Genomic DNA, 27,642 nt, shown 5'->3' on the forward strand with positions numbered 1-27,642 from the left:
CATCGCGTAAACGATTGGCCCTCTGGCTTGTCAATCACTGCCATGACGTTCCTTGTGAGAGACATGCGCACTATTCCCTCCTCAGGTTTAACATCCACTAACACGACACACTCGTGTTCCAATACTCGTGCAGGAGTTTTGGGAGGCGTTCCCTCGAAATGAGCTGTGAGGAGGGCCTGAAGGAGGGGGGTTGTTCTTACGCATGCGCTCATTTCAAAAACTCAGTAACAGTCTTTGGTTTCTCAGTCGATAAAAAGATCCTCTGTAGCACCTTTAAGTCCATGTTGTAATTCTACAACGTTGGGCCAGAGTGGTAGTCAAAATAGCCTGTGCTCCTTACACATTACATAAGGACACTGCACTTCTCACATGGTCACAAATTGAAATTTAAACTGTTAGATTATTCATTGTAACTAAGTTAGTAGGCTACTTAGTTTAGTTTATACCATAATTAAACAAAGGAATAAATTGTATGTGGGATTTGAAACTCCATCATCTAGAGCAATATCTGAAACTCCCTGTATCTTTGTAGTTTTTGTTTGTTTTTTAACTTCTAAATGATCCTGAGATTTTTTATGAGTGTTGCCCAAGTAGCAGTTTATAGGAGATAGAAAAACAGGCTCTGAATGTTCTGGATTTTTTTTCTGTTACATTGTTCAGGGACAGGTGTGAATGGTCTTGAATATGAACCTGTAAGTGCTCTGGGGGGATGCATGTGTCCCTTTTAGTATAAGTAGAGAGCATAATAGGCCAGCCAGACAGCATTGTTTGAATGTAATAGTGGAATTTTGATTAGCATTTACATTGAAATTATAATACTTTGATGGATGATACTTAGATGTCTACCCTCGACACATAGTCTACCACCCTGTCTATTTTTTCAGTGTATCTACTACAATATGAGACCCATATGTATTATTCACTTATTTATTTTTTTACTTTTTCCATTTCAGAATGCCAAGATGTCATCGGACCACCCCCCACTGGATGTACGCAAAGATATGATTGCACATTTCCCAGTTGTCACAGACACGTCAGGTTCCAACGTCACCCAATCACAACGCACGCAGTCTCCAGAGTACTGATCACCGCCACCTGCACCTCATCACTCCACTCATCAACAGCACCATAAAGCACACACTCACACAGCACTCTATGTCCGGTCTCGTTCGCATATACTCACTGTTATGCTTACCTCAAGGACTCCTCTTCGTATACTCACCTGTCTCCAGCGTGTCTCCTTCCCTCAGTGTGCCTCGTCTGCTGTGTGGGTGTTTCAGCCAGCTCCCAAGTTCTCCAGCGATCTCCAAGCTCCAGCGTGTCTCTACCTGCAATAGAAAGGACAGTAACTATACCTCATATACCTGCTCAAACCTATCTACAACCAGTTCACTCACCTGTGTGTGTTCCTCTGCTCTACTGTGGTCAATAAAACAACCGTTACCTGTTACATCTGTGTCTGCCTCCTGTATACCTTAACACCAGTAAAGACGAAGAGAGGATGCTGCAGACACTGCAATTACGGATACACAAATACACTGTGTAGCAAGTGCAATGTTCGCATGTGCTTCTCAGATGAAAAGAGCTGTCTTAGAGACTATCACTGCAAAACACAGACTTCATTCAAACCACATTGAAAGTGATAGAAGCAAAAGTTTTCTGTCTTGGGATTTTTCCATTGTGCACATCATGTACCTACCTAGACAAAACAAGAAGTAATAGTCCTTGGACACACTGACACTCTCACACGTAACCAGAAGTTGAAGACGCACACACATTTACGCACATACATTTCTTATTTGTTATTATATTTCTTGAAATGCCATACATGGTAAGTTTGATTCTTAAGTCGTATGATTGGATGCTCATGCCATCATGGAGATTGATGTTTGACCTATGTCTAGAAATATGACCCTTCTTCCTGAATAAATCGGAGAATGCTTTGTACCACACTTGATCTGTGTCTGCTTGGTCATTCTCCCGAGATCTCGCGCTGCTGCTGCCACACATCACAGGGGTTGAGGCGCCTGTTTCTAAACTGATGACTGAGACTACAAATATTCTACCTATTATTGAGATTTTGATCTAACATTAATAAATGCTTATTCATAAAAAAAAGATTGTTGTGTGATTATTACTCGTGATATATACTGTTATGGGGCTAAGTAAGCAATCAACTCTGCAAATGAATGCTTACATGCTCTATATATCTGTTTAGACAAAGTGAGTACAAATACAGAAATTCTGCTCCTAACTAGGCCCAATGTTGCAATATTACAACATTTCCCTAAAAACTTACTAAAATGTAAAAAAAAAAATTGAAAAATCTTTCATTTCTACATCAGAGGCCTCCTAAAACAATATCTGAGAGGTCAAAAAAAAAAAATTTTGCTTGCACATTTCATACTAAACACTAGAACATATTACTTATTCAATAGTACCTACTCAAGTGGTTGCACCAGGTCTTACTTAAATTGGAACGTAAAGTCCACACCAGAGGCTTAGTAACTACTAGCAAATATGTACTTTGTTTGGTTGCACCATGTACCAAGTAATGCATAGTCGCATAATATGACGTTTACTCTCAAAGATCCAATAGCAGCCTTTAGTTGTGTTGAAATGCTGTGAATTTCAGTTTATCCTTCATTCTAACTTTTTTGCCTCACTTAACTAATGCTAAAAATAGGTTTCCATTAAATATAAATATCACGAAAAACGTAAAAGGAATTTTATATGTAAATAACATTCAGAAACTGTATTTGAAATTAATAAGATTAATAAAAATACTGATATAAAAAACAAGAAATTATGGAAACACTTTACAAAGGTCTCATTTGTTAACATTAGTTAATTAGTTAACATGAACTAACAATAAGCAATATTTTTTACAGCATTGATAACGTTAGTTAAGAAAAATTTTCATTTTCATGTTCATACGTTCTTCGCACGTATTCTTATTTTTGATATTACAAACTGCTCATCTATTCAGTAAATTCATTCCCACCATCATGTCTTTCACCATTCCATGCTTCCCAAACGTGAGCGTCCACGTACCCCGTGACCTCGTTTCGACCAATCAGAAGCGCTATTCCGCTCACTAGGAAATCCACATTGAGAGCGTTGCATTGAACCAAGAGCAGAGAGCCAAACAGAGCAGGCGCGGCGCACGAGCCTCTCATGTAGGCGACTTGACCGTCTGAGAGCCAGACTGAATCTGAATCGGCGGAAAAGCACAGTTTTTGAGCTGTGAGACTCTCGCTATATCGTGGGAAGAGATGATCATGTCTTCGGGACTGACATAACGGTCAAAGGTAATGCGTTCGAGTCGTGTATTTATTCCTTTAGGCTTTATTTATTGCCTTGTAAAAAAACGCGTTACATAACGTGCGCCTGTGACCCAATTTCCCATGTTTGTTTTTATATTGAAGTTTTTCATTTTTTCCCCTATGTCTCAACCTCAACGTTTTAATCTGAATATCTCGTTTTAGTTTTAGGGAAAATTGTGGGGAACCCGAAATGTATACATTAACTCTAACTACAACGTCTCGCCATTTTCACCTACTTGAATTGACCTAATTTCTACTCCAGGATGCTTTCAATGTGTCTGTGGACCATTGTCGCGCGCCACTGTATTTTTTTTTTTTAATGTAAAACAAATTTATTATATTTTGTTTTATATTTTTGTTCTCTAAAATATTTATTTTGTTTACTACTATTATTTGTACCATTTTTTGTGGTGTTTTTTCACCAATGGTAATTTGAGACGGGTGCAGTTATGAAAATCTGACCTACCTTTCCTTCCCACAGCATTCTTTTAATGTTAAGGTGTGGGCTTTGGTTGTGGGTTCTTTTGGTAGTACATCCAGTACATTCATTCTACTTAATGAGGTTTTCTTCCCATGTTGTAAATTTAAAGCTCAGACTCAGGTAAAATGTCTTTAAGTAGCTTAAAGGCAGGACACCACTGGTGAATAGGGTAAAAGATTTAACTAAAAGATATCACCATACTAAGCTGGTTGATTAATTACAGTGCAAATTAAAATATGCATTAATTTGCATACATTTCCAGAACAGAAATCTGAACTTTACCAAATTTCTTTTTTGCAAAATCCTCTTAATCTCTTTTTATAACTCCATACATCAGGAAATACCATCAACAGCCAGAAAAAAAACACTGTGTTTTTAGGAATAAAATGTTTTATAAATCAGCCAAATTATATATGAATAAACCCATCTTTAAAAACTTTCAGAGTATAGAAGTTTTAGTGCTACTGAAGTGGAGATTTCTGGCGCAGTGCATGAGAAAACAAATTTTGAGAAAACAGCCTTTAAATATGTTTTTTTTGTAATTTGAAATCTACAGATGCAAATAGATAACGTGTAATAAAATAAACACTTAAATAGTTTTTTTTTACCCACTAGTCTGAAAGAAGTGCTACGGAACATAACAAAATAATCCAAAATCTCAAAATTGACCAGTACATGAAAACAAACTAACAAAAACAGTGGTTTTACCTATTGTGTCTTGCCTTAAAAAATGTATCAGTGTAATAGTGGCTGGTGTATATTATGCACTTTATAAGTAATGTGATAAAGTGCTATTGCATGGAAATTAAGTGGTCCTGTATTATATAAATGTGAGCCATGTCCTGTATAATCAGCTATTATAGTATATAGTTGTTGTCCTGCAAATTTTAACTTTACACATTAGCCCACTTTAGTCCTCTTAGTACACCCAAACAGTTTTTCAGCTAAAAGATTTGTAAAAATTAAAGACAAGAACCTGCTCAATTGTGTGCACAGTTGTAGCAGATGGGCTGCCAGTACAGTTGCTAGATCAATCCCAGTTAGAGGTGGCCCACAGTAATTCCCAGGACACAGACAACTGATAAGTTGCCTTAGACAGAAGTTTATCCTTACATCTAGATGAATCCTCTGCCTCTTTTAGACCACTTTCTTTGCATATGTGTACAGCTGTTTTCAAGCAGGGCTCAAAGATATACAAGTAAGCTTCTATGAAGGCCACTTCATCAATGAGATAGTATGGCATTAGCATTTATGACAGTAATTCAGTCCAGTACAGACGTCACACATCTTGAGTCAGACTGAGGAAAAGCCAAGAATTGAATGTCACAGAATGACTGCTCAGATAGACAGGTTTCAAGTCCAGATTTGGAGGATTCCTCCATCATGAACGGAAACAGGACAAGGAAAAAAAAAAAAAAAAAGACTAAAATGTATACCAAAAAGTCTCTAAGCAAAAATTAAAAATGACAATCCATTTTTGCTGCATCAGAGTAGGTTATTGTGATGATGCTGATGTCTGTCAAATAAGAAAGAAATAGTCTAACAGACAGTGTCATCAGTAGATAATTGTTTTTTTTTTGTTTTTTGCTTTTTGAAGGGTGACTCAGTGAACATGGCCCCAAATTCCATCCACTGGTTCCGGAAGGGCCTCCGTCTCCATGACAACCCTGCACTTCTGGAGGCAGTGCGTGGGGCAGACACTGTTCGATGTGTCTACTTCCTGGATCCCTGGTTCGCTGGGTCGTCCAACCTTGGGGTCAACAGATGGAGGTTAGTGCATTTCTATAAGAAAGAATAATTTCATTTTATAATCTAGCAAATCTCTGTCAGTTATCAGTGTCCCAAAAAAGGAGTGCAAGACACTAAGAATCTGTACCTTAAATTATTAAGGAGTGATAATTACTGAAAATCAGCCATTGATATTATATGCAGTGTCTTAAAGGACAAAAACACTACAAACACACTCACATGTGGTTGCAACTAACAACAAAAACTAGACCTATCTACATCTTATTTTTACTGCATACAGTATGATGTGTTGTGCAACTTGAAAAGTGGCGTAGCCTTGACATGTATATCAACTGCAAGGACACTAGTTGCTAAAGTGAAAGGTTTCTCTTCTGATACATTCACACTCATAACATAATTGTCATTTAGCAGGTAATTTTGATCACAAATTGTAACTGATCTCTCATCTTATGTCACTTTATGTTGTTTACATTTGAATGAGGGTCAGAAACTTATATTGAGGTCTTGGTGTTGAAAAAAATCAATGTTTTTAGATTTGCGTGTACGTTCTGTTCTAATGAAAACGAAGCTTTTTGTTGCATGAACCTGAAATACGAGATGAGACAATTTGATGACCACATAAGCAGTCTATTGTGTTTTTATTATTGATGTTTGTTCCAACTGTAAAATATGACGGGGCAAAGTCATGATGTTACATGTTAAAAAAGTTTAAACAAAAGATTTGATTTCCATATTGTAAATTCACTGCAATTTGAATCATTTTACCGGCACATCCTGCCTGGTGTGATCATAAAGGTGCAGCCTCATTATCAGTTGATTGAGGCTGCATTTGTACTGAAACAGAAATGTCATATTCTCTTATGATCTCAGATTTCCTCATTGTTTCTTAACTGTTGGGTAAATACCTAAAAATGGGATATATTTTGTAGACCAGATATTTTTGTAGATTTGATATATTGTAGACAGCATATTGCTGGGTCTGTCCAGTTCTTGGTAATGTTATACATTTTCATTGATTTGATTTTATGAACATTTGTTTTATGTTTGTACCATAATCAGTTTTAGTATTATGTTGGGTGACCACTTGATGTCTAATGTACTTTTGGGGTTCTGAAGCAAAACCAGTGATTACACAATGGTTAAAATTAGGAAACACTCCTTTTGAGTCAGGCACTTGCTGCTTTCACAAGAAGGATTTCAGAATTTTGTTATAGTTGGAAGTGAGCAGTCAGATATCCCTGTATTTCTATTTTAAACCAGTAAATGCCCACACATGAAGTAATCTGACCACATGGCCATGTATGCAGATCGATCCAGTGCCATAACTGTAAGTCATGAGGAAAGTAGGCCAAGTCGCAAATCAGCAGGTGCTTCGCTCTCAGAAGACAATCAGACAGTCTGGTCTCAGACTTGTCATTCAGCTCTGCTCACCTGCTGAATGGATACAGCGCGATCTGACAGAATGCTAACGAGAGCTAATTCACCAGATTAAAAGATGAAGCACCTGTGACTGGATATGTCATTGTCAGCTGCAGCGCTCAGATGGCCTCTACTTAAAACACGTGTTGGGCTCCAAGTTTAGGTACTTTAATGCAGGAGAGGAGATTGCAGGTCACATTGTGTGGTCTGCTCTAAATTGCCTTTAAAAATAGCATGTAAATAAGTTAGCTGCAGTTAGGATTCTTTGTCTTTACCTCTATCATGTACACTAATCATTACATCCTCAAGAGGGAAATTTTGTTTCATGTCATTGCATCAAAAATAGGTTTGATGTTATGCACTACAAAATTAGCAGTAACTCTATAAACCACATTGACACAGATAAAACTGACATAACTGATTGTGTTAATGATAAATAGTCGTTACTGGTTTGTGTTACCATGTTTTGGGTATGGGAATGGCATTCACATAACACTAATACATTAATTAGTTTTGACTCGAGATGTGTAACCTGGCCACTCTGGTTACTCGTCTTGTGTCTGTAGCAGGTTTATTTTTTGCACCCATATTACCACATTACAATATTTATACTGCACATGTAGCAGAAGCGTTACTGAAGCAGCAGTGTCTATTTTTGCTGAAAATGCGCTGTAAACCTATGTATCCATTTGATATTTTGCAGGCTTTTATGAAGAAACATAACTCATTGCAGAACTACTCCAAACCCCTTGTTTGGAAATATGCATCTGTCGGCTTCTTGCAAGTTCTACATGCCATAAACAGCTCTTTCTAAAGGCCCATTCAAACCAATGACAATATTTGTAATGATAATGATAAAGATATTTTTAAAAATCGTTCTAAATTGAAAAGAATAGCAGAGTCCACACCACAGCTATAACAATAATGGCACAGAGAAAAAAAAGCATGTCCTATATAGTACGAATGCGTGTAATATGAATGAATTCAGACAAACTACATCGTCATGTTGTTACTGGCACATGACCTGTCAGCGTCAGTTATGTCCCTTCAACTTCATTCACAAATCCTCTCCTGTGGTCTCATAGGGTGGTAAAGTGTCCATTGTATGCGCACTTCAGAATCTCACCGGAAGTAGTTGGTCATCCGGGTACTTTTTGCCTACTGTTTTTCAAATACTATGAATTTGGACATACTACTCTGTTCGCACACTGTTTTTCACGTACTATATAGTACTATATATAAACAAAGATTAATAAATGCTGTAGAATTGCAGGTCACTGTTAGTTAATTTTAACTAATGCAGTTAAATAATGTTAATGAAGCCTTATTGTAAAGTATTACCAAAAAAATATCTTCTGATTTAAGACAGAACAAGATCAGGGTCAGATCATCATTCCCTAAATACTTAAAATGTGGAGATCAAATATACCACCTATAGTGAATTTCTTTTGAGGTCGTCTATTAAACCTTTGACATTACGATCATACCAGAATATTTAAACCTGCTTTTGCATTGCTGCTGAAAGCAGTGGTCATGTAAGCTATGTTTTAAACAGCTTCACAAAGTCTTTTCAACAACACACTATTGCTACTTCTGTGTTGCAAACATTAAATAATAACGCAAGTATTGCAATAACAATTTATAGTCCGAATATACACTGATATCAGCAATAAAATCAAGTAAATGACCTTTGAAACTAATGTTATTACACTGTTCTGCCAGTAGGTGGTGACCAGTAACTGTTAAAATGTATTTGATGCATCAGAATCATTAATTCAAGAGATTCGTTTAAAACACTGGACGAAACATGTCTTCATTAATTTCACACGATTTTGTAATGAATTCATTTAAATTGATACATTTTTTAATAGGCTAATTCATAACATTTTACACATTTCTAAATAGTCTGATTTATAACATTAAATTAGTTGTTTAATCTTTTGTTTTAAATTAATGTTTAATTTAATGTTTTGGTCCATGATATCAGCTAATATTGTGGTTTTGGATAAATTGTTCAGTGGGGTTTGACCTGTAATGTGATGCAGTTAGACAAACAAGCTTATTAATCTAGAAACCATCCAAGCGCCCCATTCTGAGCCATTTCTAAGATGTGACCTACATTTTGATTAATATTATTAAATATTATCAAATTGTAAAGAAATTAAATATCCATCTTTGTCAAAAGAATTCCAGGCGCAGTTCACTCTCAGCCAATAAGATTCCATGTAGCACTTTCATGGATCAGCCGTCTCTTCTGATTGGTTAATAACTTTTGACAGCATTTAATCCAGAAGCAAATTAATTTCTGCAAGAGCACGGAGAGATTCGCGAGCGCACAGGGTGCAGTTTGAGTGCACAGGATGGTTCAGAAGAGAGCACTGTATATTTGAGAGTGCGCATCCAGTTTTGTGCGAGAGCAAAGGAAATCCACGTGCAAGTGGAAAGATTTGAGCTCGCGCATTGCATTGATGTGCTCCTGCGTTACAATAATGTGCTCTCGACATTTGTCAGTAAAATAACTCCATAGAAATTCCCCCTGAAATGTGATTGGGCTAGTTTTGGGCTAGTTTTGATGAGCAATTGGGCGGGTTTTGTTGTGAAAACCTGGCAACCCTGCTGTGTGCGTATACTAGCATACGGGAAAAAAAAAGAAGTATACCAAGGGCTAATGCGTGTGCTTAGAATAAATAGAACATTATCCTGCATTGGTGTGGATGTTAATATAGTTTGTTACAGTTCTCTTTATAGTTATTGTTCTTGGTGTGAACAGGCCTTACGTCTGGTGAATCTAGATATTTCTTGGGTTTGGATTCTTAAACTAATTGCCATTTTAATGTATGCCATTCCAGTGTCCAGATTACTTTTTTCCCCTCCCTATGTAAATTATATAATTTTAAACAAGATTGTACCAATTCTCATAATCAATTTATGGCCTGTTATTCAATCAATATTTATATCACAGTTTATGGCCTGTGGTTATATGGTTATATCAAATATTTTATGGTTATATATCAAACAGTTTATGGTTATATCAAATATTAAATTTCAAAATCTGTAAATCATATTAGGGTTGTCACGATACCATAAAAATGTCTTAAGATACTATACCAGCTGAAGTATCACGATACCAAGTAGTATCGCGATACCATGCAGTATACAAAATGAACCAAACTTTCATAAAAACATGAAAACAGACCAGATTTTTCTCTGAATACTTCATTAATGAGAATGAATAACAGGCTTTTATTACCATTCAAATGAATCAATGTAAACAAAATTCATCTTAGCACTGCACAGAAGCTGTATGAACTGACATTACGATGTAGCATTTATGCATTTACACTTCAATTACAATTGCATAAATAATGTTATGATATTAATGTTTCAAATATAAAAATTTGAATATAGAAATAAAAATGTTGGTGGAAAAAAATGATAGAATAGACCTACTTTTAGATGGTAAAAAATGATAGAATAGACCTACGTTTAAATGGGAGACTAAAGTCGCCAGTAGGTGGCAGCAAGTGTTAATGATTAAGTCAATGAATCATTCAACCGATTCGTTCAAAAAGGCTGATTCATTCAGGAACGAAGCAAATGACTGTCTTAATGAATGGATTAGTGAGTCAGTGACTCACACAATTTGTTCATAAACAGATTAATTTAGAAACGAAACAAAAACAGCGCTCTTGCTCGTGTCACGAACTATCAGGAGCATTTTTGCCAGCCTATCTTGAAATATCTAACCCTGACTGGAGAGCAGTATGTATATTAAAACATATAATACATTTATAATTATAAAATCACGATTGATATGATTGATAAGAACCGAGTGCAAACCCGCTATAACTTACTGATGAATGGAATTGCATTTGTCTGAATCGTGTTCGCAAAGATGTTTCTAGAAACAAACTATTTAATCTTTTCCAGAAGTGGCCAAATGAGCAACGGAAAAACTGTGAGAATTCATTCTTATATAAAGATTTTATGATGTTAATTAAGTGAATTTCAGACCCTTTCTCCAGATAAAATGCACTGCGAATAACAACGTGCAATGCAACTTTATCTCATTGCAAAATTAACTGAAGCATCAGAAAACAATAAGGCGCTAATTCTACAGAGCATTTACTACACAGGGCACAGCAGACAGTCAACGGCAGTCTCTTGTAATGTTTTTGCAGGCACGCATGTTCAATTGAAGTGTACCTGCCGCACATACAACATTCCTTACGGTACTGACGATACTACCGTTTAAAAAATACAATCCCTGTGTCTCAATCAGCTCCCTAGTTCAGTAGTCAGGGCACTAACCAGGGAGTCGGCCATTTTAAGGGCTGTCTCAATCGCAGAATCCTTCCAGGGCACTGAAACGTTCGCTCCCTGAAAAGTCCCACAATGCACCGTGAAAACCTGGGAGCATAGAGTGCCCCAGGGATGACGCGTTTTTGTAGGCAAAACCCGGAAGCGAGTTAGCATTTTAGGACTTCCGGTTCCAACGCCATAAAGTCTATGGGTTTTTTGAATGGGTTTTTGCTAAATCGCCTGAAATAAGGTCTGTGGTAAACAAAGCCTCTAAATACTTTAACGTTTTGATCTATGACATAAAACACACCAGATATAACCCACTTGTGATTTTTTTAAACTTTTACTGCGTCTTCAAATCGGCGGTTGCTAACAAATTGCTAAAAGGGACTACTTCCTTTGGCGGGGACTTTAGACGTCATCATTAAAAACGGGACATTTGGACAGCATTTCTCATGAAAAAGTGGATAAGTATTCATACACAGCGCAGATCATAATCAGTGAGCATGTTTTTAAATAGAGTTGTTTTCTAAATAAAGTTTGAGGACGCTTGGTGGTGACGACGTTGATCCGCGACCATGGTGTGCTGTAGTCCGTTTATAGCCTACTGTTAGCCTTTTATATCTGACGACTTTATTTAGGCTTCAAAATCTATAAATGTTGTGTTAACTTGTAAAGATTATCTTGATAGACAAAACGTGTAAGTGTCATAACCCTTTGTTAAACACAGAGCTTATTTTCTGCGATTTTCCAAAAGTCTATGGGAAAAATGAATAGGCTTTCAGTCGAGGGAACCCGCGCGCCGCTAACTTCCGGGTTGGCCTACAAAAACGCGTCATCCCTGGGGCACTCTATCGATGCTCACTATGCTCCCATAACGGAAGTTCTGAAGCGCGAAACTTGAATCACGTGAGCCAACTCACTACACATAACGATACGCGATAGATGTTTTTAAAAATACAAACCGTTATTTTATTATATTTCAGCATAAACATACATTGCTAGACAGGTAACGAACATAATCTAGCTAACATTTATAATTTATTCACGGCTGAAATGTTGCACTTATTTTTAACAAGCAAATAATTAATCATAATGTACTTTAAATAACATTACAAGTAATGTCAGAAAATATCAGCAATATCAATATCTGTTGTTGTTCATAAATACCAGTAGTGATGTTGTACAATGAGGACGTTGTCACGTCGCCGGAAATAGAGTCATAAGTGTCCCAATGTGTAGTGAACCAGCATCTTTTACTGTCCTTACCAGTGCCCGAATTCGTGTACACGATATACTGATTCACGAGCTCGGGAGCTAGGGAACTGATTGAGACACACCCAATGGCATCGCCAGTATTTTGAAGCTTTAGTATCGCGATACTACCGTAGTACCGGTACACCATGCAACCCTAAATCATATTATTTTCAGTTTAAAGCCGCAGGTCACTTCCATTTATACTACAATTCAAAAGTTTGGGATCAGTGAGATTTTATTTAGCAAGGACACATTAAATTGACCAAAAGTGACATTAAAGGCATTTATAATGTTGTAAAAGATTTCATTTTTAAATAAATGCTGTTCTTTTTATTAAATAATCCTGAAAAAAAAAAGATTCCAAAAAATAAGCAGCACATCTGTTTTCATTGATAATAAGAAATGTTTTTTGTGCACTAAATTAGCATGTTAGAATGATTTCTGAAGGATCATGTGTGCCATGAAGACTATAGTAATGATGCTGAAAGTTCAGCTTTGCCATCAAATGAATAAATTACATTTTAAAATAAATTAAAATAGAAAACAGATATTTTAAATTGTAATAATAATATTTTACAGTGGTACTGTCTTTACTGTATTTATGATCAAATAATACAGCCTTTTTGAGTATAAGAGACTTCTTTTTTTTTTTTTTTTTTTTTAAAGTCTCTATTTATTATATTTAAATAAAAAAAAAAGTATTTATTTATTTATTTAAATTCAAACTTACATTACATTCAGTTGCACTCGAAGCATTTACATTAAATCAGTACATGCGTTCCCTAGTAATCGAACCCATAGCCTTGGAACAGGAATGTTACTCTCTTGCTTACACTCTGCAGAATTTGAAACCGAAAGCCTGATTTGTTTGCTTTTGCTGAACTTCAGCACTTTATCTACCTTAACGAATGAGGCACGTGTGCCTTTAGTTAGCTACCCATCTTGTGTAACAACTGATATGAACTGTAGCTCATAACTTTTTATCTTGGTTTCCTAGAAGCTAGACTGTTTGATTTTCGCTAGATGTCATGGCCAGTATTTGAATTCTACACCTTTACTTTTAAAAGACTAAACCCTCTATTGTATCGCGTCCGTTTTCACATGATCTGAGGGAACGGGAATACAAGGATGTGCTCTTTTCTCAGACTAGGTATTGTTGTTGTTATGGTTGAAAAGAGGTCACTGGGCTAATTTTATGCCCTCCAGTGGTGGAGAGACCATGTGCACTGCAAATCTAGGCCAGGCCAGTTACATAAGGAATAATGTGTGACATGGCAGAGTTCTGGAAAATAGGTTTGTTTTCAATCCTCATACTCCAATAGCTATTAGTTTTTGTGTTGTCTATTCTTTTGGATTTCATGAATGCAGGTGTGTGTGTTGGTAGAGTTGTGCAGTTGTGTGTCTGTATGTCGACTGGTCAGCATGTATCTGGAGCATAGGGAGCTTTGTCCCGGTCTGGTCCCTAATCAGGGCTTTGGTTGCAGACAGTCTGCCTTTGGGCTCAGTCAGGACTCTAGGACCAAATATCAGACACAGGTAGAAGGTCGCACAGGCCTTTCAGACAAATACTATAACCCCATTAATGAAAGAACAAGATGTTCTAACCTGCTATTACAGTGGATCTGTTAGACTGTCTTATCTGCTTTTCACTCATACACTCATATTACAGTGTACAAAATTGTACACTGTAATATAATAATGTCAAAAGTACAAGTACATTATTTAGTTGAAATAGAATAAAATAATTTATAAATAAATTTTGACCTTAATTTTAAATCTTATTTTTATTTTATTTAGAAATTGTTTTATTTCTACTAAATAAATTGCACATACTTTTGAAATTTGTCAAATATATATATATATATATATATATATATATATATATATATATATATATATATATATATATATATATATATTTGACATATATATACAAATATATATTTGTATATTTAAATATATATATGGATGACGCGTTTTTGTAGGCAAAACCCGGAAGCGAGTTAGCATTTTAGGACTTCCGGTTCCAACGCCATAAAGTCTATGGGTTTTTTGAATGGGTTTTTGCTAAATCGCCTGAAATAAGGTTTGTGGTAAACAAAGCCTCTAAATACTTTCACGTTTTGATCTATGACATAAAACACACCAGATATAACCCACTTGTGATTTTTTTTAAACTTTTACTGCGTCTTCAAATCGGCGGTTGCTAACAAATATATATATATACATATATATACAAATATATATATATATGTGTCAAATATATATATATATATATATATATATATATATATATATATATATATATATATATATATATATATATATATATTTTTTTTTTTTTTTATATATATATATATATATATATATATATATATATATATATATATATTATAGTTTTATTTTATTTATTTCTTTTTGAAGTTAAAACTAAATCTGACCTCTTTATTCAAGTGCACAGTGTGTCATCTGTTTGCTGATATATTCATTGTTTCTCAGTAAAGACTCTAGTACTTAATGTCTCTTTAGCTGGTAAGGCAGATGTGAAGAGAGGAAATCACAGTTAAGCTCCTAATGTTTTAAACAGGTCATGAATGAACAGATTTGTGAATGGAAACTCAGAGTATTTGTATGTTTGAGGGACAGCTTGGAGAAGCGGTAAAGCCTCAGGGCTTTGCTGAAGATCAATAGTTCTCAAACTTTTAAGGCCAAGTACCTGGCCAAGTCAAATAAGGACATCCCAGTATCATTTATTCACTACAGTGTTCACTGTATTTTGGAATTTGAGCCAAATTCTTAGTGCCATCTTAGTGTCATACTTTATAAAAAAAATATATGTATTTATACTTATTGCTATATTTACCTATACATATACAGGACTTCATTAGTAAAGCACAAAACATTTTTCTGAGAAAATGGTGGATAGCAATAGTTCCTATTCCTATGTTTTTTTTTTTTTTAGGTGGTGCTCAAAAATGGACTGACCTCTTCTGCTCTTTTGTAGAAGTTCACGTTCAAGCTTTTAAACGTTTAGCTAGACTTGACCTTTGTATTTTTTTTAGTGCAGATATATATTGTAAAACACTTAATGTTAAATTTTAATTCTTCCCTGACAGATTTCTCCTGCAGTGCCTGGATGATCTTGATTCCAATCTAAGAAAACTCAATTCCCGCCTTTTTGTCATCCGAGGACAACCAGCCAATGTTTTTCCACGCCTTTTCAAGGTGAAATTCTTCTTTTGAAAATACTGCTGTCCGTTAACTTATAGTTATTTCTTTGTCTAATTTAATGAGCTATTTTGAAAGCCACACATTACAATTTAGTTCAATCGACTACATTGACTTTTTTGATTAACTATCCAGTGTTTGTAATCTGTTCCTGCAGGAATGGAAAATATCCAGGTTGACCTTCGAGTATGACTCAGAACCATTTGGGAAGGAAAGGGATGCAGCTATTAAAAAGCTTGCAATGGAGGCTGGAGTTGAAGTCATTGTCAAGATCTCACACACCCTTTACAACCTTGAAAAGTAAGAGTTCTTTTCCTTACATTCGAAATGTGACATTTTTGATGTTTACATACTTTTTCCTATACCTGCTTAATGTGCCACTATAAGTAAGTCAGTTATAAGCTGATTTTCCCCAAAAAGTGTAAACATTGTGGCATCCCACTGGCCTGACTCAGTAACTAACCCTCTCTGTTATTTCAGGATCATTGAACTAAATGGTGGTCAGCCTCCCCTCACCTACAAACGTTTCCAGACTCTGGTCAGCAGAATGGACCCACCGGAGATGCCAGTGGAAACTCTTTCCAACACCAGTATGGGCTGCTGCGTCACACCCGTCTCTGAAGACCATGGGGACAAATATGGTGTGCCCTCCCTGGAAGAACTAGGTGAGCTGATTGAGATGAAGAGCTTTATCTGTCAGGTTTCAGGTGAATTTCAGTTTAGTTAAGTCAGTTTGGAATGGTGACTAAAATGATTTTTAAAAATAAAGATACCCAGTATTTTAGAGACATTTTAAATGAAAAACATTTTACCTAAATGATATAATCACTGTATCCATTTCCCATATATTCATGAGTTTCCTAAACTGCTACACAAGAACCCATCAAGTTATGCAAGATTAGTGGTTGTTCTTTAACCTACATTATCTTGACTCAGGATTTGACATCGAGGGACTACCTTCTGCTGTCTGGCCAGGAGGTGAAACCGAGGCATTAACAAGGATCGAAAGGCATCTGGAGCGAAAGGTGTGATCATATATAGATGTACAGCAGAGGTCTCAAACTCAGATTACCTGGGGACATGTGCCAGGTGGTGTTTAACAGCTAAAACATATACAACAGAAATTGTTTTAACAACCATGAATTTTCACTATATAGGCCCAGTTTTGCAGTTATTGATACATTGATGGACCTTTTCAGATACATCAGGCCAATGTTAAGCTTTAACAGAACTATGGGATAACAGGTTGAAAGTGAATTTAAAAGAAAAAAAAAAAAATTCATAAAGATATTTTTAAAGAAGCACCATCTTAAAGGGATAGTTCACTTAAAAATTAATATTCATTCGGTCATTATTTACTCACCCTCATATTTCCAATCCTCTATGCATTTCTTTCTTCTGCTGAACACAAAAGATATTTTTGCTTCCTAATGACTTCCTTTGTTTTTTTTTACCCATAAAACGGAAGTCAATGGGAACCAAAATGGTTTAGTTACCGACATTCTTCAAAATATCTTCTGTGATTAAAAATATCTTCATTTGTGCAACATAAGGGTGAGTAAATGATGACAGAATTTTAATTTTTGGGTGGACTATCCTTTTAAATATATTGTGATTGCAAAATGAACTGCATATATGTTTCATTTAAAAAAAAAAAATGCCATGTGCTCGTTAATAGCAGACCAGATTTACATTTTCCCTCCTTACTCATGTTTTTCCAGGCTTGGGTTGCAAATTTTGAAAGACCCAGAATGAATGCCAACTCTTTGCTGGCCAGTCCGACTGGCCTGAGTCCCTACCTCCGTTTTGGCTGCCTGTCCTGCCGCCTCTTCTATTTTAAACTCACAGACCTCTACAGAAAGGTACAGTCATAATTCTACACTAACTATATGTGTATAAATCCAGTGTGATCATCACTTTTTAACACAGGTGTATCAATTAGGGGTGGATGGTAATATTATACATCTTGTACAATAATGTAGTTTTTAAAATGCTTTATATGTTAGATAACCATGTGGTAACCATACATAAGTATAAATTAATATAAATATCTATGTTTGTAATTCTCCTTTCAGGTAAAGAAAACCAGCACTCCTCCACTCTCCCTCTATGGTCAGCTGCTGTGGAGGGAATTTTTCTACACTGCTGCCACCAGCAACCCACGATTTGATAAGATGGAAGGCAACCCGATCTGTGTGCGCATCCCCTGGGACAAGAACCCAGAGGCTTTGGCCAAGTGGGCTGAAGCTAAGACAGGTTTTCCCTGGATTGATGCCATAATGACCCAGTTGCGGCAGGAAGGCTGGATCCACCACCTGGCCCGTCATGCTGTCGCTTGTTTTCTCACTCGTGGAGACCTGTGGATCAGTTGGGAAGAGGGCATGAAGGTGCATCTCTTTCACATGGGAGATTAGAATTTTATTTTATTATAATTTATTTATTTATTTAGTTTTTATATTATCAGTGTAACAAATGTAAAACAAAAAAGATTAAATAAATTTGATTAAAATAATAAATGATTGAAATGATGAATAATAAAAAATAGATAATACATCTAACAGTACAGTACTATATTGGGGAAAAAAAAAAGAAAGTAATAAAATATTTTTTTCAAAATAATATTTTACACTTATAAAATTAATTTTTCACTGTATAAAATGGGCTCTTTTTGCATTAAAATATATAGCTTCCTTTTACATTTTAGGGTGGGGTCCCTTGCTCATGGATGAACATATTGCATTCTCTGACATCGAAAATATTAAAACTCCTGCAATAGAGCAAGGTTCACCAAACTAATGCACATTTTAGAAATGTCAATCTGCATGACAAACTAACTCTTACAACCTGTAGCTCCATTTACATGTGCTACCTACTGCAGTGAGACACAGACTAGTTTCAACCACACATTTGTGTCAATTTTGTAATCAATAAGTTGATTCGTGCTGCTTTTTCAGTTTGGTTGCTCTGTGTTGGTTAGTTGAGTAGCGCAGTCCTGCTCGTGCTCACGGCGGCGATGCAATATTGTGCAATTTTTGTTCTTAGAACAATACTTTGAATACATGAAGAGGATGTTTAATGAGGATTGTGTATATAATTTTTGAAGGGGCATTGGAGAATTTAAAAATGGCATGTCATGTCAGAAAGGTTGCCAACCCCTGTTATAGATTAAAAAAAGGCGTATAGTCACACTTGAGTGTAAAGACCTTGAGTGTTTAGACACTAGTGCTGAATGACAGTAGAGTGACCATCTACTTTTTAGCAGCTTTGTTTGTGAAAGTATTTTTTTCCATTTCTCTTTTAAAAAAAAAACAAACAAAAAAAACAATTATTAGCCATGAAAAAAAGGAATTACTGACTGACCCCAAACTTTTGAATGGTAGTTTAAATAGGTCACATTTTAATTGGTCCGAATGACTGCTTAATATCAACCATCTCTGATTGGTTGCAGAGTAATGGTAGTTATGATTGACAGGTGTTTGAGGAGCTTCTTTTGGATGCTGACTGGAGCGTGAACGCAGGCAGCTGGATGTGGCTCTCCTGTAGCTCTTTCTTTCAACAGTTCTTTCATTGCTACTGTCCAGTGGGTTTCGGCAGACGCACTGACCCTAACGGCGATTTCATTAGGTTGGTAATGTTCCCAAACATGCACACTAATCCCAGGCTGAATTACCTGCTTTCACCAAAGGGCCCTTGTTTCAAAGCTAGAATGCATAAAAATTAACCACATGGAAGGACAGATTAATAAAATGAGGAAACATTGTTTTTAAAGCAAGTCTATTATTAGAGGAATGTAAGAAATTTTGGGGTTATATTTCAGGAAGAATTTAGAGAGTTGGGGGTCATAGACAACTTTAATTGTAGTATAGCTCAGCATTACAGTATATCTGACTGAGATGCAGAAAAAGTATCATTTGAGAATTGTGTGTTAAGTAACTTTCTATATGAATTAGTCAGGAAAACAAGTCTGTCCCATGTAGTTTCTTTTTGTTCTAGCTTTTCTACCTAAGGCCTTCCAGTTCCAGAATTTGGTATTCCAGGATTTTGGTACTTTTCCAACACATGTCCTCATTATAGGCCACATCAAGGAACAGATGTTTGCTTGTAAACACATTTACTGTACCTCATACACATGTTAGCCAAGAGCTTGTATGTTTTTGTGTTTCTGTGCAGTTGCTTCATGGATTGGGTGAAAGGTTCAGCTTTCCCTTCCCCTTTGTGAATTGTGGTTGATTGCTTTTAAGACGAAAGCCATTCTTAGCCAAAGCATTTGGAAACCTGTTAGCTGTGAATGTGGTTGTAGCTTGATGCTTTATCAGCGGGAAATGCAGTAGCCTGTTTTTAGCTCGGTAGCATCTTGTTTCATCAAAAGTGATTTTGGTGGGGAAATATACAAAGCCTGGTCTGTTTTCAATTCATAAAGCCATAATGCATTTCCTAGATAGCATGATATGAGGTGAGGCCCAAAGCCAGAGCAAACAACTTCAGTCTAGCTCTGGACAACTCCTCCTTATCGCACTCTTTTTGAAATGTTTAGTGGTTCTCTTGGCATTGAATGCAGCCCTGCCTGTGCAAGAGAACAAGAGTCCTGGCCTACAGCGCACCACCATTCCAATGAAGTTGCTCGCGGTCCGCAGGTTGTCCTGCAATTTCTCAAATCTGCTTCTGTAGATGTAACCTGTTTCTGGTCGTTTGCTTGTTCAAGCAGGATGTGACTGTTCCTGGCAAAAGGGTTCTGGTCTCTTTTGGCAAAATGAGGGTGCCACACAGCAGCAGAGGACAGTATACTGCTTTTCTCCTTTGGCGGCTAACAGGTTTCTCTGCTTTGGCTTGGGATCACTGTCGTCTCAAAAGCGATCAGTGGCAGTGCGAGGGGCAGGGAGCGAACCTGAACCTCTCACTCAGCCCTGAGTTTCGATTTGTTGAAGCGGGTGGGATGGGGTTGTGGGAGGGTGCTGTGTCATTGGATCTGGAGGGATTGGGAGGGCCTGGTCACTGCCTCTGCTTTCTAACGCGTGTTGTAGTAGGAATCTCCGTAGTGTCTCAGCACAGGCGGGACCTGTTGCCCTGTTTAAACTGCCTGTCTGCAAGCCGTGCCTCCTGCAGCCCTCTGTCCCCATGCTCTGGTAAGGTGGAGCACCTTAGGTAGGTGGCCTTTTCTGTCCCTGGGACCTGGAGGATAGACGCAAGTCCTGATTTTAGTAGAGCCTTACTGAATTTTTCAGTTCTTTTCATTTTTTTCTGTTGTTGTTGTTGTTATAGTGTTGTGTTGACAGTTTCATTAGTAGTTTGAATTGGCACAAATCCATAAATTCACATATATTCACATATTCCTGAGTGGTAATACCATTTTGAGATTCTTGTAAATTATTCACCAACACATGCTGCAGTCTTGGTGCTTGTTGTAATCGAAGAAACCATGTTCTTGTTGTACCAACTTGTTCAAACATGGAAACCCAACAACCATCTCGCATAACCTTCCTTGTGTTTATGATGAGACTGTGGTTTAATCTCTCTTTTTTTCAGACGATATTTACCTATTCTCCGAGGTTTCCCTGCCAAGTATATCTATGACCCATGGAATGCCCCAGACTCAGTGCAGACTGCTGCCAAGTGCATCATCGGCGTTCACTACCCCAAACCCATGGTGAACCATGCCGAAGCGAGCCGCCTCAACATCGAGAGGATGAAGCAGATCTACCAACAACTTTCTCGCTACAGAGGACTTGGCAAGAATTTCTGTCTTGTAGCAAATAGCTAGCTTACAGGCAATCACATTTATCATTTAAAAGAAGCCTCGTGCAATTGAGACTTCAGAATTGGCTGTATAAAACACAACAAGCTATATGCACGGTTACTTCCTGGTTGTCGTTAAGCCAGCTCGGGCATTTCCGATGAACTGTTAGCTGTTCATTCTGTAGTCACTGTACATCGACACAAAACCATCAGTGGTTGACTTTTTAATGTTGTATTTATATTTTAATGCAGTTATCACATTTACCTAATTTGCCAATAAACCAGTTTTATTGATTGCAATAAAGATGAAGCTTTTGGGACCGTTTAAAAAATGCTGTGTCTGTAATTAAACACGCACAAGCATTTTTTCCCCAGCACTTCAAATGTTATTTTTAATGTGATGACCACAAACATTACTTGTTCATCCTTTTTAGATTGTTTCCATTGTAAAACCAAACGTTTAAAAATGTAGGAAATTCAACATTTTATAGAAAACACTTATTTAAAAATAAAAGAGACAATAAATACCACTTTAACCAGCACGTGGCGGCAAAGTAGCATTTATTTGTGCATATATAATGCTAATATATAAAATACTCAAAAAATTAAGAAAACCAAAAACTTTTCTTGTGAATGAATGACACAAAGCGATCACCACGCTTTCCCTTTAGCAGCAGCTATCCGTCAGTGCAGCGCAAGATAAATGATTTCAGCACACTTGTAAAAACACATTTTATTCAATTAATCTAACTAAAGTGCACAATAAATATTTAATTTTTGAAGATTTTTTTCACGTAAAAGTGTGAAAACTGATGATCGAATTGAATTTAGCTGAGGAGGAACGAGGTACGTCTTTATTTATTTATTTTTAATGCTGTCTTTCGTTTGAATAACTAAATTAATGCTATGCCTGACTATTTAAGTGACTATATTCTGATTATAAACTACTTATTACACTACTGATGCTCAACACGCCAGCAAATGACATCTCGCCGGAAGTTTTTGAGCTGGCTTATATTATTGCGGAAGTTCCAAAAACGTATATAGCTCACTGAATGTGAAAATAGTGTAAAAGTGTTGGAAGTGCTAGCAAATGCTTTTGTGTTGCATTATAGCAGTGAAGGATAATTCCACTTTCTGTGTTTTTCAGGACTTCTGGCCTCCGTACCATCCACACACAACGGAAATGGGAATGGGATGGCATACTCCCCAGGGGAACAGCAGTCCGGGACCAATACACCAGGTGAAAGTCATTGTTTTTCCCACTTTATTCAAAGGAATTCTTGAAGCCAATCAGTAGTTATTTTTTCTTAAATATTCTGAGAAATTCTCATAGATAACAAAAGTTACCATACCTTTTTGGCTCACTTAAAAGCAATTATTTTTGTATATCTTGAATAATTGATTATAATAATATAATTTACAGAGGTTGGACAATAAAACTGAAACCTGGTTTTAGTCCACCATAATTTATTAGTATGGTGTAGGGCCTCCTTTTTAGGCCAATACAGCATCAGTTCATCTTGGGAATGACAGATACAAGTTCTTCACAGTGGCCAGAGGGATTTTGAGCCATTCCTCTTCCAAAACAGTGCCCAGGACACTGCTACGTGATGCTGGTGGAGGAAAACATTTTCTCACATGCTCCTCCAAAATACCCCAAAGTGGCTCAAAAATATTCAGATCTGGTAACTGTGTAGGCCATGGAAGATGTTCAACTTCACTTTCATATTCATTACTCCATTCTGTCACAAGTCTTGCTATGTGTATTGGTGCATAATTATGCTGATACACGGCACCCCTTTTAAGGTACAATATTTGAAACATTAGGTACGCTTGGTCCTCCCAGAATGGTAGTCTTTGGCAATGACCCGCCCATCAAGCACAGCAGGGAATGCCATGATCTTCCAGCCAGCAGCTATCACCTTGTAGCCCAAGACTGGTTGCCCACTAAAGCTAAGCAGGGTTGAGCCTGGTCAGTACCTGGATGGGAGACCACCTAGGAAAACTAGGATGCTGCTGAAAGGGGTGTTAATGAGGCCAGCAGGGGGTGCTCACCCTGTGGTCCGTGTGGGTCCCAACGCCCCTGTATATTGATGGGGACACTATACTGTCAAAAAAGCACTGTCCATCAGATTAGATGGTAAACTTGAGGTCCTGACTCTCTGTGGTTATTTAAAAAAATCCCAGGATGTCTTTCAAAAAAGAGTAGGGGTGTAACCCCTGCATCCTGGCCAAATTTGCCCATTGGCCTTTGTCCATTATCATGGCCTCCTAATCATCCCCATATATACTGATTGGCTTCATCACTCTGTCTCCTCTCCACCTAAGCTGGTGTGTGGTGTGCGTTCTGGGGCAATATGTCTGCCGTCACTACATCCCTACTTCTGTTGGATATGGTTCATCCTATGTGGTGGTATGTCAACACAAAGTTTTGCTGTCCTGGTTACAGATGAGCCAGCAAGACGTGCTCCGAAAATTTGTCTTCTTCTGAACTCTGATATATATCTCCCATTATTTTGTGTGGATTGCAATATTTTATGTGTAGCTGTGCTATTGCTCTGCTAATTCAACCTTCACTCTGCTCTTACTGATGGAATGTAAAATCAGTGAAGATTGTCCACCAGGCTAGACGTGAAACCTCCAACACTATATTTGCCATTTGTTTCAGTTTCATTGTCCAACCCCTGTATAATAGAATATACTATAATGTAATGTAATATAAAAAAGTTACGTTGTATATATAATATTAAAATTAAGTTTTATTTATTTATTTGAAGAAAACAAACTGACGTACAGAGCCCTGCACATGACATGAAGAATAAAAAACAAGATATTGTGGCCACGATTTAATAATTTGTTTCCTCAACTTGTTAATTTTTGGTCACGTTGTACTAATTCATTCCTTCGTTTTCATTTTGTTAACTGTGTCCACGATGGAACTAATTACTACATACTAATGTTTTTACCTGTTTTTAACTAATTTACCTAAAACAAAGGAATTAATAAAACATGGCGTGCAGGAAAAAACAATATACCGCGGCCATAAATTAAGAATCTATTCCCATGTTATCTTTGTGTTTTTTCTCCTGCATGTCATGTGCAGAGCTCCGTACTGATGCGATGCAAATTGACGTTTTCTGACATCCCAATAGCACCAGCTGTATCGGGCAGTTCTGTTGCCAGTGGTAACAGGAGTGGAAGTATTCTGTTGAACTTTGACAGTGAAGAGCACCAGGGACCAAGTGGAATTCAGCAACCAAAACAGCAGCAATTAGGTGCCACCTTGCACACTAATATATTACACTACAAGATTTATAGTTGTAAATGATTGTTATTTGCAAAATTAGCAGCAGAACATTCTAAAATTCCTTTTTTCATGCTGTCCTTTTCTCTTGCTTGTTTCCAAGGATACCACCACATGTCTGACACAGGACACAACAGTCGAGTTTACCAGTGTAATGTCTCACATGACATGGCAGGCCCCCAACATTCAGGTAATGGACATGTATGTTACATGATTAAGATACAGTTAAACTATAATGGTTAAAAAAACATTTTTGAGAAAGTTGCTTTAAGAAAAAGTTTTAATATGCTTGTTTTAATGTATTTACCATATTCTGTGTGGTGTTTAGGCGGACACCTGCTGCACACAGGAGGAAGCGTGACAGGGAAAAGGGAGAGGGAGTCGGAACAAGATCTTGAAGGTGAAGATGACAGCCTCTCTACCTCTCACAAGTTACAACGGCAAATTGCAGAGGTCACTTCGGTTCATGCCACCAGAGGGAACCAGTCAAGTATGGTAAATTTAACTTTAAATCCTCGATGTAGAAATGTATAAAAGAAATCATACATTGCATTTAAGATGGATATTTTTCTTTTCTCTTTCCAGAAGAGTTAAATGGACATATCATTGCTCTGAGCAGAACAGATTCAAAATGAGGCAGAGTCTAAATGGGACTGACTTTCTCCATTTGAGTGTTGATATGTTTTCCTTTAAACAATTCTCAAGCTTAGGGAAAAAGCAATTTGACATCAAATTTTTTTATTATTATTTCTTTATTCCGTTCCCCCCATTGTTTCCATAATCTTACATGTTCAACGAATATTAACTGAGAATTCATTTTTATCATTTAATGAAATTCAGTTACTTTAAAAAGAAGTTAATGATTTTACATCCGTTGACAGATAAACAACCACAAAAAGGTTTTTCCTTGTTTCCTTGGTAAACCCCTTTCTCTTTTGGTCATCTTTGTGATTTGTTTCATCATTGCACAGATAAGGGTTTTATTTACTGTCAAGTGAACCTTAAAACGTGAGATTAATGTATCAGCTTTTATTAAACAGAATAAAGCTGAGCTTCGTTGTACACTCATTGCAGCTAGGATTTTGTAAGTATTTTTGCAGTTTGGTTGGTACCAGCACCAGCCAACAGTTGGAAACATAAAACTACAACCATCACAAAACACTTTTGTACATATTTCTCTGACATTCTCTCACTGTACAGTTTCACTGATTCTCAGTAGAGTGGTGTATGTGCCACTTTTTGTAAACATAAAAATTTATACAGGTTTATTTTATATATTGGTGTTTCATTCTTTGCCAGTTTAATGTATTAGTGTTTCAGTTTACTCAGAAAATCTATATAATAACTACCAGCAGAGCTGACATTTCAAAATAGGTTTTAAAGATTTCTAGATTTTAAGATTCTTTCCATAAATTTACATTGCTTAACTGATTTTAAACCCTCATGTTTTAACTTTGGACCTATTTGTAAATTCTATCAGGGACAGAACTGTGGTGGACCATGGTTCTTGAATGTTTTTAAATGGGCTACAATGGTCTATTAAATGCATCTATAGATTAGCTACAGTATCTTCTTCATTGTCATGCTTGGCAGACACACACAGACAGCTGACCTTCACGGTCAAGCCTTAAACACTGATAAAAACGCCAAAGCCGGGAAATGACTCTGGAAAAGAAAATCATCCTAGCTTATTGATCATCTGTGAACCAAACCTTTATGGATCTTTAGGAAGGAAATGTATGGAAAATGATTGAAGACACCCTGTTGTATCTCTACCCCTTAAAATCTCTTGGCATGTTTTTACATACAGTTTTGTTTTTTTAATTTATTTTATAAATCCAAAATATTTGAAATTTATCTGTTTGTGCCTATTCAGGTAAAACAAAACATCCTAGAGGCATCATCTGACAGTATTAATCATAACGTCATTTTTACATCGACTGACATTCCAAAAATAAGCAAAACATTGACTCTTAATCCCGTTTTTGTTTTGTTTTTATTGTGATATTGGTTTTATAGCTCTCTTCTGTAACTTAAAAATAAGAGTAATTAACATCTGATTTATAATATCACACTGGCCTTTCCTCTGGGAAGGTAACCAATAATTAGGATTATGAAATGTTTAGCCTCTGTATTTGGCCACAAATGCTTTATACCAAATGCCCTCTACAGACTTAATATCATTTATCAAATTTAGTTGATGCTTTGCTACCAGATATCCCAGAAATAATAATAAAAAAATGAATCTCTGAAAGAAATCATTCTTTAAAAAAAATAAAAATCTTTTATTCAGTACTAATATTGGTCACAATATTAAGAATGGTGAAACTGAGACTTTATTCTTATGATAAATCCACTACAATGTTTACAGAGTCACCAATACAGATGCCCTAATGACAACTACTGTGCATAACTATACCATGTATATAAATGTATGGGCCCTCAAGTTCATGTATGGTTGTTTATCATGGTGATCTGGCAACCTTCAACTGAACTGGACTAAAGCTGTTGGGCCTAAATTTGTGTTTGTATAGCTGGATCTACTTTGACACCGTGACATCTGTATTACTGTTGCCGACCAGGAGAAATATTCAGTTTTAATGTGAATGTTTTGATATGACAATTGTAGAAACCTCAGTGCTTTTTGACTAATGTCTCTGTGCTATTATGGTTTGTTTTTGTCACAACAGGAGAAGTGAACCCTTTCTGTTTCCCCCCCATTTGAATTAGTTATGAATTTTGTTTTTATTTTCTTTCTGTAAAATAAGTGTGACGTTAAGTCTAAAAACTTGTCCTCAAGTCTGTAAACAGTTGTAAAAGTAAATCTGATTGAAACTGGA

At 36.5% G+C, this 27,642-nt stretch overlaps 1 protein-coding gene across 3 annotated transcripts; it reads left to right on the plus strand.

The window, feature by feature from the left end:
* Positions 1-3,127: 3,127 nt before the first annotated feature.
* On the plus strand, positions 3,128-27,642 carry cry3a (cryptochrome circadian regulator 3a). Of its 3 annotated transcripts, none has more exons than XM_048208957.1 (15): positions 3,129-3,311; positions 5,405-5,577; positions 15,651-15,759; positions 15,920-16,062; positions 16,243-16,427; positions 16,699-16,787; positions 17,484-17,624; positions 17,838-18,149; positions 19,235-19,386; positions 21,286-21,488; positions 22,646-22,738; positions 24,651-24,773; positions 24,906-24,992; positions 25,131-25,292; positions 25,388-27,642. In XM_048208957.1, exons 2-15 carry the CDS (start codon positions 5,420-5,422, stop codon positions 25,435-25,437), a joined length of 2,007 nt encoding a protein of 668 aa, XP_048064914.1. In that variant the 5' UTR covers positions 3,129-3,311; positions 5,405-5,419; the 3' UTR covers positions 25,438-27,642. The 3 variants fall into 3 exon arrangements, with proteins under 3 accessions (XP_048064916.1, XP_048064914.1, XP_048064915.1); XM_048208958.1 differs by having other exon boundaries at positions 3,130-3,311; positions 25,131-25,297; XM_048208959.1 differs by lacking the exons at positions 24,906-24,992; positions 25,131-25,292; positions 25,388-27,642 and having other exon boundaries at positions 3,128-3,311; positions 24,602-24,755.

This window comes from Megalobrama amblycephala, linkage group LG12 (assembly GCF_018812025.1).
Source record: "Megalobrama amblycephala isolate DHTTF-2021 linkage group LG12, ASM1881202v1, whole genome shotgun sequence".
NCBI lineage: Eukaryota > Metazoa > Chordata > Actinopteri > Cypriniformes > Xenocyprididae > Megalobrama > Megalobrama amblycephala.